The sequence below is a fragment of the Chelonia mydas genome, chromosome 17 (genome assembly GCF_015237465.2).
Source record: "Chelonia mydas isolate rCheMyd1 chromosome 17, rCheMyd1.pri.v2, whole genome shotgun sequence".
NCBI classification, from domain to species: Eukaryota; Metazoa; Chordata; order Testudines; family Cheloniidae; genus Chelonia; species Chelonia mydas.
Genome location: NC_051257.2, coordinates 416,013 through 431,854, shown reverse-complemented (window position 1 = coordinate 431,854; position 15,842 = coordinate 416,013). Strand labels below are relative to the sequence as shown.

General features: G+C 48.4%; 1 protein-coding gene across 4 annotated transcripts in view; it reads left to right on the top strand.

The window, feature by feature from the left end:
* Nucleotides 1–954: 954 nt before the first annotated feature.
* Nucleotides 955–15,842, top strand: part of SLC43A2 (solute carrier family 43 member 2) — a 55,346-nt gene continuing 40,458 nt past the window's right edge. For 2 of the 4 annotated variants that reach the window (XM_043531468.1, XM_037880438.2), the window contains exons 1-2: nt 955–1,032; nt 5,080–5,276. In XM_043531468.1, the coding sequence (XP_043387403.1) occupies nt 5,117–5,276 (160 nt within the window). In that variant the 5' untranslated portion in view covers nt 955–1,032; nt 5,080–5,116. Of the gene's footprint in view, nt 1,033–2,143; nt 2,404–5,079; nt 5,277–15,842 lie in introns of those variants that run through there. The other 2 variants (XM_037880439.2, XM_043531469.1) reach the window with 2 other exon arrangements.

Here is a 15,842-nt window from a genome sequence, read left to right as displayed (position 1 = left end):
CAGCGGGGGCGATGGGTGCACTGGTTGATGGGGGTGAGGAGCCCGGGCGATGGGTGCACGGGGCGGTGGGTGCAGCGGGGGCGGTGGGAGCCCGGGCGGTGGGTGCAGCGGGGGCGATGGGAGCCCGGGTGGTGGGTGCAGCGGGGGCGGTGGGTGCACTGGTTGATGGGGGTGAGGAGCCCGGGCGATGGGTGCACTGGGCGGTGGGTGCAGCGGGGGCGATGGGTGCACTGGCTAATGGGGGTGAGGAGCCCGGGCGATGGGTGCAGCGGGGGCGATGGGTGCAGCGGGGGCAGTGGGTGCACGGGGCGATGGGTGCAGCGGGGGCGGTGGGTGCACTGGCTGATGGGGGTGAGGAGCCCGGGCGATGGGTGCACGGGGCGATGGGTGCAGCGGGGGCGATGGGTGCACGGGGCGATGGGTGCAGCGGGGGCGGTGGGTGCACTGGTTGATGGGGGTGAGGAGCCCGGGCGATGGGTGCAGCGGGGGCGATGGGTGCAGCGGGGGCGGTGGGTGCACGGGGCGATGGGTGCAGTGGGGGCGGCGGGTGCACTGGCTGATGGGGGTGAGGAGCCCGGGCGATGGGTGCAGCGGGGGCGGTGGGTGCAGCGGGGGCGGTGGGTGCACGGGGCGATGGGTGCAGCGGGGGCGGTGGGTGCACTGGTTGATGGGGGTGAGGAGCCCGGGCGATGGGTGCACGGGGCGGTGGGTGCACGGGGCGGTGGGTGCAGCGGGGGCGGTGGGTGCACTGGTTGATGGGGGTGAGGAGCCCGGGCGATGGGTGCAGCGGGCGCACTGGCCCGGGGACGCCCCCCGAGGCCCCCGGAGCCGCAGCAGCCCCTCGCGCTCGGCTTCGGGACCTCAGGGGCGGGGCGTCCGCCCCCTCCCGTGCCGGATGGGCGCTGATTGGTCACCGCCTGTTTCCAGCCCCTTCGCCACCAATCACCGTCCGCCGCTGTTTTGTCTGAGGAGCCGAATAAAAAACACCGGGTGGAACCGGAGCGAGCGAGACCCGGAGAGCAGCCGGGCGGGGTGAGCCGGGGCCGGGGCCGGGCGAGGTGCTGCGGGGTGGGGGACTGATGGAGAAGGGGGCGCAGGGGGTACCGAGGGGGTGGGGGTACCGGCAGGGGGGAGTTGGGGGCACTCTGAGGGGGGAGGGGACTGATGGAGAAGGGAGTGGGGGTACCGGGAGGGGGGAGTTGGGGGCACTCTGGGGGGGGAGGGGACTGATGGAGCAGGGAGTGGGGGTACCGGGAGGGGGGAGTTGGGGGCACTCTGAGGGGGGAGGGGACTGATGGAGAAGGGGGTACCGAGGGGGTGGGGGGTACCGGGAGGGGACTGATGGAGAAGGGAGTGGGGGTACCGGGAGGGGGGAGTTGGGGGCACTCTGGGGGGGGAGGGGACTGATGGAGAAGGGAGTGGGGGTACCGGGAGGGGGGAGTTGGGGGCACTCTGGGGGGGGAGGGGACTGATGGAGAAGGGAGTGGGGGTACCGGGAGGGGGGAGTTGGGGGCACTCTGAGGGGGGAGGGGACAGATGGAGCAGGGGGTACCGAGGGGGTGGGGGTACTGGGAGGGGGGAGTTGGGGGCACTCTGAGGGGGGAGGGGACTGATGGAGCAGGGGCTACTGAGGGGGTGGGGGTACCGGGAGGGGGGAGTTGGGGGCTCTCTGAGGGGGAGGGGACAGATGGAGCAGGGGGTACCAAGGGAGTTGGGGTACCCAGAGTGGGAAGAGGGGGGAGTTGGGGGCACTCTCAGGAGGGAGGGAACCGATGGAAAGGGGGAGCTGAGGGGAGAGCTGAGCGTTGGGGGCACATTTTGGAGCCAGCTGCGGGGGCTCAGTGTCTGGCTGGAATGATTTAGTTGGGGATTGGTCCTGCTTTGAGCAGGGGGTGGGACTAGGTGACCTCCTGAGGTCCCTTCCACCCCTGCTAGTCTGTGATTCTATGATCCCCAATGTGGGGGTCAGTCCCTGCATATTCTGGAGCTGGCATGGTTGTCCCAGAGCCTGTTCTTCCCTCTCTTTTCAATGCTCTGGCCAGTTCAGACTGGTTTTGGCTGTTGCAGAGGCGGGGGGGGGGGGAGTGGGGGGGGGTCTGTGTGGGGTGAAGAAGGGTCATGGTAGTTCATGTGGACAGGGAAGGGCTGCACCTTGTGCCAGGTGACATGCGGGTTCTGTGAGTGGGGAAGTGCATGAAGGGGCCAGGGGTTCAGGGTTCTGCCCATCACTGCAGCATTAGGCTCAAGCTTCCTGTTAGTAAATTGGGTCAGACCCTCCATGCTGGGTGTGAGCCAGGAGGAAGAGACCTTATAAGTTTGGACTTGCTCTAGATCCAGTAATCACAGGCAGCCTTGACGTTCCTGACTTTTCCTCATGACCTTCTCTCCCTCATCATAATTAAAGTGAGTTCTTCTCCGAAAAGTGACTATAGAAATGGCTTCTTCAAATAGGGCTATGAGTCTCATCTAGAGCAGTGGCTCTCAACCAGAGGTATGTGTACCCCCTGGAGGTATGCAGAGGTCTTCCAGGGGATAGGTCAATTCATCTTTTTTGCCAAGTTTACAACTGGCTCTAGAGCCCTGCAGCAGGACTGGGGTCTAGTGGGTCTTGCAGGACCCACTGCCATAACAGTGGGAGAGGGATAACAATTCAACAAACAATGTGGGAGTGGATGTTGCAGGGTGGGACAGGAGCAGGATTTTAAAAATAGTCGTCCCGTTCTGCAAACAACACGAACACCCTGGCCAAAATCTGCTGCTCTTCAGCTGTTCAGCTCTGAAGGCAGCGCTCCTGCCAGCAGCAGCGTAGAAGGAAGGGTGGCACAATATGCTATTGCCACCCTTACTTCTGTCCTGCTGCTGGTGGTGGCACTGCCTTCTGAGCTGGGCAGCCGGAGAGGTTTTTATGTGAGATGGAACTTGTGATATGAAAGACAAATCAGACTCCTGAAAGAGGTACAGTAGTCTGGAAATGTTGAGAACCACTGATCTAGCCTGACCAACAAATCTTCCAAGAGGTATTTGAGGTAGAGACCCTGAGCTTAGGAACTGAAATAAATGGCCACTGATTTTGGAGTTCAAAGTTCTTGAAAACGAAGCCCAGGCTGTCTCAAATAGGGCAGCCAAAATCAGTGGTTGCTTCTAAAACACCACTTTCATAGTTGCTCTTCAGAGCAGATCTGCACTCCAGTGTAGGGTGAATCCATCATTTGCTCAAGCTTGATGGACTCAAAATGATCAGGAATGGCTGAGACTCAACAGGCATAGATAACCAGATCAGCACCCTTGCAGGGCCCAAACCTCTCCTGCCTTCAGTGCTGCAGATAGACTGATATGTTGGATGATTCTCCATTCTGCAAGCTGCTGTATTTCTTAAAAAGGAGGTTTCAGAGTAGCAGCCGTGTTAGTCTGTATTCGCAAAAAGAAAAGGAGTACTTGTGGCACCTTAGAGACTAACACATTTATTTGAGCATAAGCTTTTGTGAGCTACAGCATCAGATGCATCTGATGAAAGGTGCCACAAGTACTCCTTTTCTTAAAAAGGAGGTCTGCCTTGTCCTCTCCCTCCATCTCTCTACAGGTGGCAGGCAGGGCACTGCGGTTGCCATAAAAATGGACTCTGAGCAGGCAGCAGGAGACCTCTCCTGCTATGGTTTCACCCGGGGTGTGCTTTCATACCTGCTGTTCAGCAGGTAGAACGGAAGTGGTGAACACTCCCCTGGAGTGCAATATATGCAGCAGAGGGACCATAATAAGGCCAGGTCCAAGTGCACCTGTGTTCCCTTCCCTTCTGAGCAGCATGCTTGACATTGACTCTTTGAATTTCATTCTGCAGAGGTTAGTTTTACGCCCCAATGGCTTCTGTTTAGTGCAGGGGTAGGCAACCTGCGGCACACGAGCTGATTTTCAGTGGCACTCACACTGCCCAGGTCCTGACCAGTGGTCCGGGGGGCTCTGCATTTTAATTTAATTTTAAATGAAGCTTCTTAAACACTTTAAAAACCTTATTTACTTTACATACAACAATAGTTTAGTTATATATTATAGACTTAGAATCATAGAATATCAGGGTTGGAAGGGACCTCAGGAGGTCATCTAGTCCAACCCCCTGCTCGAAGCAGGACCAAGTCCCAGTTAAATCATCCCAGCCAGGGCTTTGTCAAGCCTGACCTTAAAAACCTCTAAGGAAGGAGATTCTACCACCTCCCTAGGTAACGCATTCCAGTGTTTCACCACCCTCTTAGTGAAAAAGTTTTTCCTAATATCCAATCTAAACCTCCCCCATTGCAACTTGAGACCATTACTCCTCGTTCTGTCATCTGCTACCATTGAGAACAGTCTAGAGCCATCCTCTTTGGAACCCCCTTTCAGGTAGTTGAAAGCAGCTATCAAATCCCCCCTCATTCTTCTCTTCCGCAGACTAAACAATCCCAGCTCCCTCAGCATCTCCTCATAAGTCATGTGCTCTAGACCCCTAATCATTTTTGTTGCCCTTCGCTGGACTCTCTCCAATTTATCCACATCCTTCTTGTAGTGTGGGGCCCAAAACTGGACACAGTACTCCAGATGAGGCCTCACCAGTGTCGAATAGAGGGGAACGATCACGTCCCTCGATCTGCTCGCTATGCCCCTACTTATACATCCCAAAATGCCATTGGCCTTCTTGGCAACAAGGGCACACTGCTGACTCATATCCAGCTTGTCGTCCACTGTCACCCCTAGGTCCTTTTCCGCAGAACTGCTGCCTAGCCATTCGGTCCCTAGTCTGTAGCGGTGCATTGGATTCTTCCGTCCTAAGTGCAGGACTTCTAGAAAGAGACCTTCTACAAACGTTAAAATGTATTACTGGCACACAAAACTTTCAATTAGAGTAAATAAATGAAGACTTGGCACACCACTTCTGAAAGGTTGCCTACCCCTGATTTAGTGTGTAGTTTTGCACATCTGTCAGAGAAGATATCTGTATTTGAATTATGTTCCATGTAGCCCCTACCTGCAAGTAGGAGCCATGAATATCTAATTTTATAAATATTGACACATGGGGATGAACTTAAGAGTCCTGTTTTCAATTTGTTACAGGTTTAGATACTAGAGAAATAAGTCCTCACGTGTTGCAATGGCTCCCACACTTGCTACTGCGCATCGGCGACGCTGGTGGATGGCATGCACAGCTGTTGTAGAGAATCTTCTCTTCTCTGCTGTTCTTCTGGGCTGGGCATCACTGCTCATCATGCTGAAATCTGAAGGATTTTACTCCTACCTATGTCATGAACCAGGTAAGGAAGAAGTCTGGGGGCTGTTCACATGAATTCAGATGAGTCTGTTGTTCTGGAGATTTGACTGTGACGTATGTCAGGGCTCGGGCACGGCAAAGCAGCTCGCAGTCTGTATGTGCTGGTGTGAAGAGTGCCTACATGATTAGGGTTGATGCACTGATCAGACTTGGAGGAATGCATTCTCCCTCCCTAGATTCCGTTAGAGACTTGCTGACATAACATTTGTATATAACATCCTAGGTGTGTCCTGTGCTTTGCGGAGGGAGTGAAGATTGGGCCTTGTCCTGAGGATCTTACAGTCTAGGCAGACACAAGACTCCTAAGCCTTCCTGTGCTGTCTTTCCTCTACCTTGCCTTTCTAGCTGAGGTCTTGCTGACCTTTCAAAGAGAAGGTTCTGATGTGCTGTTGATTAGAGTTTATGGAAAGAGGTGGGTGTGGGGAAAGTGTGACAAAACAGGGAAGATGCTCAAGGTATATGGGAGAAGCTCAGGGCTGCTTGTGGTAGGAGACAAAAGGGAATGGAGGAAAGCGGAACCAGTGGGGTGCAGCACGTGAGCAGGAAAGTTTGGGGAAAAGTCATCGGGCCCACCTTTAACGCCACCCTCTCTTGCCCACACGTCCAGGCTTTGGCCAAATCCTGCTACTTCTCCCTCCACAATGTTTCTGAGATCTATCTTATTTCTTTCTGTCCAGCTAGTAGGAATGTTCATCCAGACGTCCTCTGCCTCTCCCCCCCAGTTACTGTAACCTCTCACCACTGGTCTCCCTGCGTGCATCTACACAGCCCATGACAGTGAGTCTTGGAGCCTTGGTCATGCCAAAAATAGCTGTGTAGACATTTTGGCTTGGCTCTTAAGATAACCCCACTCCCTAGGCTTCAGAGCCTGAGCTCCAGCCCGAGCTGTAACCTCTACACATCTATTTTTAGCGTGTCAGCCCCAGCCCCACAAGTTTGAGTCTGTCAACCTGGTCTCTGAGACTTTCCGCTGTGGGCTGCCGCTCACTGTGTAAATGTATCCCAAAATGCTGATGCTACCCGCTACAGTCCATTCAGAATGCTGCTGCTGAGGTCATCTTCCTTGCCCATCGCTCTGATCATGATGCGCGCGCACACACACCTTTGATCCTTCTACTGGCTCTCCCTGCTTCAGTCCATCAAGTTCATGTCTGTTATCCTCACCTCCGAGTACCTTCACAATTCTGCTCCCTACTACTTCTCTCTTGTCTTGTAGCGCATCACCTGCTCCTCCAGGCGTGCCAATCTCTGGTGAAGGGAAGTGATGAGCCAAGAATTACATGGTGGCTGCCCCTGTTATATGGGGAGGATGCTAGCTGGATTATCACTTGTGATGGAGGGAGATGGGATTGGGAGTGGAGAGGAGAGGTGCCCCTAGACTGAGCAAGGAGGGGTGTGTGAGCTGAGGATCAGCAGCGGGAATGGGAGGATGGCCTTCACCTTGCAGAGTTGTTCACCTTCTGAGAAACTTGACAAGATCTTGGGCTGAAAGAGAAATGGGTGAAGGAGGTGGCGCAAGTTTGAGGAGCAGCAGTGCTGTGATAGGGGTTTTAGATGTGTGGAGCCAGTCAGGGAGGGGAGGAAACTGGTTGATGAGGCAAAAGGAAAGAACGAACTTTTAATGCAGCAAGTTGAGCAGCATCCCTGGAGTCTCTCCAGACGTGATTGGCCAAGCATGAATCAGGGAAGCGGATTGGGGCTGAGAGCAGCAGAGCTGTCTGAGCTGATTGACTGGTGGTTGTGGAAGGAATACGGTCTGGGGGGAGTGAACAAAACTTAGGGAAGAGGTGACTATGAGAGTGGATCGCTGAAGGATCCTCCTGTCCTAAACTAGCAACATACAGCAATGCTACACCCTAAACATCTGCCTCTTTCAGCCTAGCTTGGCTGTACTACAATGCTGGTTAAAGTTTCATTTCATGTACTATATATATGATGATTGTAGAATGCTGCAAGATGTCCTAGTCTTAAAGTTTTGTATGTTGCATTTTTCCTGCCTTCTAGTCTAAAACTTATAACCATTAATAACCTCTGAAACCATGCAGATAAAGAGAACAAAGGTAGTAAAATACCATCCTTCATGACAATCTGATTACCTGTGGTGGGTGAAAAGGAATTGGCATACACAGTTGGTTAGGTTCATTAAGGGTAGCTTGACTGACTTCTTTTGGAGTATCTAGCATTTGCCAGTTCAAGAGGCAGGGTACTGAACTAGCCCATGGTCTGATCCATCACATCCGATACTTGGACCTTATGGCCCTGACTGAAACAGTTTATCTCCCTCCTTCATGTGCTGTTAAGTGGTTATCACAGCTGTGTGATAGTATAGGATGCTGTGCGAATAAAGCTCTGTTTATTCATGCTTCTAACCCCAGCTGTTGCTTATCTGGGATATTTATGTTCCTACCTCCATTTGTTAGGTGACACCACTAAGGGTGTGTCTACACTAAAATTAGTGACTAAAATTAGCTGACACAGGCCGTGGCTGGCCTGTGTCAGCTCAAGTCCTGCAAATCTGAATCAGCTATGGGGGCTGTTTAATTGCATTTAGGCTCAGACTGGAGGGTCCTTCAGCTGACATGGGCCAGCCATGGGTGTTCAGTTGTGGTGTAGACATGAGCCCTTTCATTATTTACATGTTTTCCATGGTACTTCCCTGTGCACAAGGTATAAAGAGTTGATTGCCAATTAGATAGCTGTTCACATTTTTTATCCACCATCAAGTTCTTCTAAGCTTCCTGGGTTGAGTTAACTATTCTAGAAAATTCCATTTTGTATGATAGTGAAAGACAGCAGGCGGTATTGCAAGTATTCTCTCAGCTGTGTGCTGGTGAGTTGAGGCTCAGCAGATCTACATGGAATAACCTAGTTAACTTATCCAGAGTTCCACCTCTTTAAGCAGAAACATTGGATTTTTATCCTCTCCCCTGCATCAGGCTCCCAAATTAGCCAGGACCCAACTTTATTGTGAGCCCCAAGTAATCCTTTTTGATTTTTTTTTTTTTGGCCATATTCTGCCCATCCTGCCCCCCACCCTGCAAAATTCTTCCCAACTCAGTGATATTCTAACATACTTTCTGTCCTGACAGTTTTCCATACCATAGAAATTGCCAGACCAGTTTAAAACAATGGTCTACCTAGTCTTGTCTCCAAGAGTGGCCAATGCCAGATGTTTCAGAGGAAGGTGTTAAACCTCCATCATGGAAAATGATGAGATAGCTTGCTCACAGGGGAAGTTTTTTCCTCACCTTGTCAGTAGCTAACTCATGCCTCAGTGCATAAGCCATATCTTTTATAAACCTACTATCTAATATAACTAATGTTCTCTTTATCTGTATAAATGTCTGATCCTTTTAGAATTCTGCTAAATTCTTGGCCTCAATGATATCTTGTGGCAGTGAGTTCCACAGATCAATTATGATCAGTGCTGTTTCTTTCTCTCTCCCTCTTTCCACCCTTTTCTATCCTGGGAATTATTTATTCTGATGCCTATAATCACAACTACTAAATGGGGAAAAGATGGATAAGCTCAAAGGCAATTAGGTTTCCCAAAGATCTCATTTAGTTTTTGGCCACTTCCAGACTCCCCTACCATTTTCCTTCAGTTTCCCTGTGTAATGGGAACTATGCTACTGTGATGGATACTGTTATAAGAGCCTCAGCAGATCGGATTGAATTCAACTAACTTCTCTCATCTGCCTAAGCCCATTGATTTAACTGGAATTAAGTGCTGTAGGTGACCCCTTTCCCCAGCATAACCCAATAATATTTACAACCAGTAGTCCTTGCCAGGATAGTTAGATATAAACAGGAGAGGGATTTCTAGCTAAAGATTGGCAGGGGAATAAAATTTATAACTTTTAACCTTTGAACATTTGTCATTCAGACTCTGCTGCTCACACGTGACTATTGCATAGAAAATTTCCTAATTAGCTAAAGATTACTAGCAGGGCTTTCCCTCTCATCAGCAAAAACTCTGTTCCTTGTGATCCCTCCAGACTAAAGGCAGAGAGTTAGACCTTGTCCCCTTTGCAGGCTTGTTTCTGGAGATTTCAACATCAGTCCTGAAAGGGGCTGTAATTCAGAAAAAGCCTGGCTTTTTTCATAGCAGAAATCCTTCCAGGCATGATATGGATCTCCATCCAGATGCTCTGCCAAGGGGGAGACTACAGATTCCTTGGTAGCCTTATTTAAAAAAGGAAAATGGGGATCATAGAATATCAGGGTTGGAAGGGACCTCAGGAGGTCATCTAGTCCAACCCCCTGCTCAAAGCAGGACCGATCCCCAACTAAATCATCCCAGCCAGGGCTTTGTCAAGCCTGACCTTAAAAACTTCTAGGGAAGGAGATTCCACCACCTCCCTAGGTAACGCATTCCAGTGTTTCACCACCCTCCTAGTAAAAAAGTTTTTCCTAATATCCAGCCTAAATCTCCCCCACTGCAACTTGAGACCATTACTCCTTGTTCTGTCATCTGCTACCACTGAGAACAGTCTAGAGCCATCCTCTTTGGATCCACCTTTCAGGTAGTTTAAAAGCACCTATCAAATCCCCCCCTTATTCTTCTCTTCCACGACTAAACATCCCCAGTTCCCTCAGCTTCTCCTCATAAGTCATGTGTTCCAGTCCCCTAATCATTTTTGTTGCCCTCCGCTGGACTCTTTCCAATTTTTCCACATCCTTCTTGTAGTGTGGGGCCCAAAACTGGACACAGTACTCCAGATGAGGCCTCACCAGTGTCGAATAGAGGGGAATGATCACGTCCCTCGATCTGCTGGCAATGCCCCTACGTATACATCCCAAAATGCCATTGGCCTTCTTGGCAACAAGAGCACACTGTTGACTCATATCCAATTTCTCGTCCACTGTAACCCCTAGGTCCTTTTCTGCAGAGCTGCTGCCGAGCCATTCGGTCCCTAGTCTATAGCGGTGCATGGGATTCTTCCGTCCTAGGTGCAGGACTCTGCACTTGTCCTTGTTGAACCTCATCAGATTTCTTTTGGCCCAATCCTCCAATTTGTCTAGGTCTCTCTGTATCCTATCCCTACCCTCTAGCATATCTACCTCTCCTCCCAGTTTAGTGTCATCTTCAAACTTGCTGAGGGTGCAATCCACACCATCCTCCAGATCATTAATGAAGATATTGAACAAAACCGGCCCAGGACTGACCCTTGGGGCACTCCACTTGATACTGGCTGCCAACTAGACATGGAGCCATTGATCACTACCCATTGAGCCCGACAATCTAGCCAACTTTCTATCCACCTTATAGTCCATTCATCCAGCCCATACTTCTTTAACTTGCTGGCAAGAATACTGTGGGAGACCGTGTCAGAAGCTTTGCTAAAGTCAAGGAACAACACGTCCACTGCTTTCCCCTCATCCATAGAGCCAGTTATCTCATCATAGAAGGCAATTAGATTAGTCAAGCATGACTTGCCCTTGGTGAATCCATGCTGACTGAGGAATTCCTGAAAAAGTAAGAGAATCAAAGTAACAAACTATTTAGGCCAGGTCTACGTTATAGACTTGCATCAGTATAACTGTTACTCAGGGCTGTGAAAAATCCACACCCCTGAGCAGCACGGTTTATACCAGACCAGTGTAGACAGTGCTATGTCTACAGGAGGGCTTCTCCCATTGACACAGCCCCCCTCTCTTGTGGAGGTGGATTAACTATGCTGATGGGAGAAACTCTCCTGTCGGAGTAGTAGCATCTTCACTGAAGCACTACAGTGATGCAGCTGTGTTGCTGCAGCATTTTAAGTGTAGAACTGCCTTAGGAAAGAGTGAGTTCTGTGATGAGGTTGGTGCGTGGAGGACTCCTGTCCTGGGCTAGATGCCATCCTTGGGCACTTTCTGGTAGGTGCATTTGGACTAAACTGGCTAGGAATCTAATAGTGACACTTTGCTCCACTTTTAATTTTACGATGAATTGCCCTTCAAAACTATTTGAACTTGCACTTTTCCCATTGAGTGACTGCTGATTCTGCACACTTTATCTGGATGTGCAGCCTTTACTGGCAGTTACTGGGGACTCTGAAGCCTGATGTGTTCAGGGCCATAAATTGCTGCATTTTTTCTGATATGAGTTGGGAGGCTGATGATCAAGGTCTTTTCAAGGTATATTATTATCTGCTCACAAGGAGCAGAGAGAAAGAGCGAGTTAGGTTTGCAGGATACCAAAAAGGTGATTTAAAAAGTAGTAATTGAATTACAACTTGATGGGTCTGTAATGCAAAAAAGTAGAAGGAAAATGTTGCCTTTTAACTCATGTTTGGAATTTAGCACTAAACTAAAGCTGTGGAGCCCGTCAGAGTGAGGGTGTGTCTACACCGCAAAGGAAAACCTGCGGCTGGCCTGTGACAGCCGACTTGGGCTCCTGCTGCAGGGTTCTTTTATTGCTGTGTAGGCTTTCAGGCTCGGGCTGGAGCTTTGGCTATAGGACCTGCAAGATGGGAGGGTGCCAGAGCTCAGGCTTCAGCCCGAGCTTGGATGTCTACACAACAATGAAACAGCCCCGCAGTCCAACCCCCATGAGCCAGCACAGGTCAGCCTCATGTCTCTAGTTGCTGTGTACGCATATCCAGTCTGCAGCCATGAGTGGCTCTTACAAATCAAGCAGTTTGAAGTGACCTATTTGTGGAAAGGCCAGACATGTGACTCTGCGATCATTAATCTAATAAACATGGTAAATGTTTGATTTGTGTGGCAATGTTCTGTTTTTATTGAATTGCAAAGCACTTGTTACTGAAATCACAGTAGAAGGAGAAGATGTTGGTACCATGTAACTGTCTCAGCAAAACAAGATCATATTGCGTGGGGGAGTTTTTAAAATTAACATTGAAAGTCTGAATATCCAGGTGGAGGGAAATTCTATCAACTGGAAGCTCATCATAATGGTATAAGTGGACAGAGTGCATGTTATGGGTTGGAGAACAAACTAAATTTAGGGTTTCAGAGTAGCAGCCATGTTAGTCTGTATCCCCAAAAAGAAAAGGAGGACTTGTGGCACCTTAGAGACTAACAAATTTATTTGAGCATAAGCTTTCGTGAGCTACAGCTCACTTCATTGGATGCAGTTCACTGAATGCATCCGATGAAGTGAGCTGTAGCTCACAAAAGCTTATGCTCAAATAAATTTGTTAGTCTCTAAGGTGCCACAAGTCCTCCTTTTCTTTTTGTAAATTTAGAGTGTAAAGCATGAAGTACTAAAAAGATAAGCCAAATTCTTATGGACACAGGAAACCTGTGTATTGCAAGTCAGTTGTTCACCCATATACAGCCCCTTCACTCTAGTTTTCTACATGCATTGTCTGAGAAATCAAAGAAAATATGGGAAGCAAAAACAGAAATGAGAGACGGTTGGGCACCTGACCTGTTTTTATAAGTATGTGTTGCAAAAGAAATCTCAGATTAGAAAGTCTGCATGTGTTGGAACCCTCCATTTCCCAGCTGTTGTCTTTCTCCCCGCTCCCCCCCCCCCCCCATGGATTCTAGACTAGGTTGCTTAAATCTTTCCTGACCAAAAAGATTTGAGATGGCAGTTACCATTGTTAGGAGGGCCAAGTTCATCCCTGGTGTGACTGTTTGCTTAGGGTGCATAGAGAAGTCAGCAAAGGGGAGTTACTGAACAACCTTCTTATGGAATACTTAACTTTTGGTCTAGGGAACTACATGCTAGTTTTTTTTGCAGTGGGGAGGGGAATGCAGGTCCAGAAATGACCAAATTCTGATGGGCACTGCAGGGCTTTTGTTGCACCTGAGTTCCCTCATCCTTGAAGAGTTTAAATAATTTGAGCTGGTTCTTAGGCTGTGAGGCTGCTAACTGTTGTTCTGCAGCTGGTATTGGAGGTTCTGTAAATGGAATAACTGTTGGCTGCAATGAGTCATCTTATGACTGCTGATACTAGCTGGTTGTTTCTGTTAATAAGGATCTGAAACTGCTCTAGTGTGTAACAGAGTTCAGGCTACATCTCTGTTCTGATATATTCAAATTGTAGCTTCCTGAACTTCAGCCAGCGCCCATTTGTACCAAACATTTTAGGGTGTTCCTGAGCATGAAGAGTTCAGAAAGAATGGTGCTGTCAGACTCTGTAGAGTCTCACAAGAGATCGAGACTAGCACTGTGATAGTGCCACACAATGGTCTACATCAGGATGTGAGCTGTGTATGAGTGAGAATTGGAGTATTTGCTGTAGCCAGGTACCTAAAAGTAGATATCCAGTTTCTATTCAGGGTAATCTCATCCTAGCTCCTTGTCATGTGATGGTGCTAATTCCTATCTGTGGATTGATAGTGTGAGACCTCTCAGGGGTACAGAGCATCTGGACCTCTCATTATTCAATTCAATTATTCAGTTTACTCTCCCAAATGGAACAGCTTCAGATTGATCTTCTGACATGCATATCCTGTATACATTGGTCTATTTTTTGTGTAGAAACCATTGAAAGGGTCATTGAATAACAAAATGCAGAGCCCCTAGTTAAACAACTTTGATTTTTACTTTGTTGTGTTTTCTTTAATTGCTCTGGGCAATTCCTATTTCTCTGCAATAAGGTGGTGTCTTAGTTTCTACCTGGTACTATTAGCTGGGTCTTCCTCTGAGGCAGACACAAAACCAGATGATTTACAGAGGCACAAATTGAAGTGCAGCACCCCTGCTCCCAAACGTTTCTGGCTGAGTGACCTGCACAGAGTCCATTCAATCTCAACGGGAATCCGGCCACTGTTCCCAAGACTGTGCCCCACATTGCTGCCCTCTTTGTCTGCCCTTCACGCTTGTGTGTCCCTCTCATTGGAGTGCATGATGAGTATCTGTGTTGCAAGGATAAACACTAATAACATTAATGATGGTTCATTCATTGTTGTTCTGTTTTCTTTTTCTCCTGCGGAGAGCTCCCAGGCTGTTTGACATGCATAATCAAAAGTTATAAGGTCACTGCATTGCCTATGTTTCTCCCACCCTCCCTCCTAGCCCACAACTAAGCGCTGCAGCTATCTTAATAAGTGCTGACACAGGGAATTCATTTCTGTTTTGTCTAATTCTTGTTTGTCTGAGTTTAACCTTTCACCCACATCTGTTTCCTATGACCTTATCTCTGCAGATAGCCCAAAGCATTGAGGCTCTGGGTGAAGTGACCCCTTTGTATCCCTTGCCTCCCTCACAGGAGAGTTGTAAAGCTTACAGTTTATAAAGTACTGTGAGATGCAGGAGATGGGAGTCTGGTAGGGCTTGGATCCTGTCTTCAGTATTTGCACTGAATGTGAAATTCTTTTGTGAAGAACATCTCAAATGAGAGGGTGATTTCTCTGCGCCAGCTGTGGTGAGATTGCTGCTGGGGCACTGTGATTCCGTCTCCATTCTGCACTTGTAGAATGGGTGCTGATAGGCCAAAAACAAAAAATGGGTCACATGGACAAAGGAACTGGACATGAAGACATGGAAAACAGGCAACAGAGAGGGGACAGGATAAAGGTTTATAAATATTGGTGTGAATAACAGAGGAAGAATATGTCAAAACTTGTTGTTCCTTGCCAGGGGAAGCCTGAGACCCCATTAGTAAAAGTGCTAATGAGAGAAACTAGATGAAATAAGGTAGAGACACTCCAGTACTTCTGTGGGGGGTCTGTGGAGCACCTGTGCTTGTATATTAGGTATATGCATGTAGAAGGCACCTTCCCAGTCACCAAATATGTGTAGGTATTTGAAACCTGGAGGGTAGAGCAGAGTTTATTTCCAGTTGATACAAAGCTGGGAGTAATCAGTTTGGCAGATAGAACTAAAACCACAGCACAACCTTGTAGAACTAGTTTGAACTCAATAACTAAATTCTGCAAAGGTATAGAGGCTCTGGTAAGAGGGAAATATACTAAAGCCTGACTTGCAGGGTGGCTGGGCAGTGGGACCACTAGGATTAGAGAGCATGATGAAAGGCATAGATTTGGTAATGCTGTAGCAAAAGGCAAATGTCATATTCAGCAGTCTCTCTCACAAGATGATTCCTTTTTTCTTGGCGGATTAGATCTCACTAAGGAATGAGTTCAATTTTGGGCACCATTCTCATATATATTCATGCATTTAAAAAAAAATTCTAAACTTCGAATGTTAAACTTTGTCAGCTCTGGCAATATTTACTATCATGAAGGCAGTTTCAGTTATTAAATACAATAGAAAAGTTCTATATGACATTGATTTTCTCCAGCTGGGGAAAGACTAAGTCCCTTGTCATGCTAACAAAGCTTACTTGACTTGAAAATTGATCCTGCCAGAAAATAGAAATATGTAGGAGTGCATCAGCAATTTATATTAATGAAAATATCATGCAGCATGCTTTCTTTTTAGAACTTTAAAACCTTTCTGGGATGTTGTTGCAAGAGAATGAAAGAGGCAGCGAAAGCACTCATGTAAACAGAGATGGGTTTATGTTGAACTCCTTTTCAAACTGCCCTGATTCCATAGTTGCCATTTTGTGTAAGATAAATAACAAACTTCATTCTATAAGGGAGTTCGCAGCTGGCGTTCTTCACCTGAAGGCAAGAGAGAGGG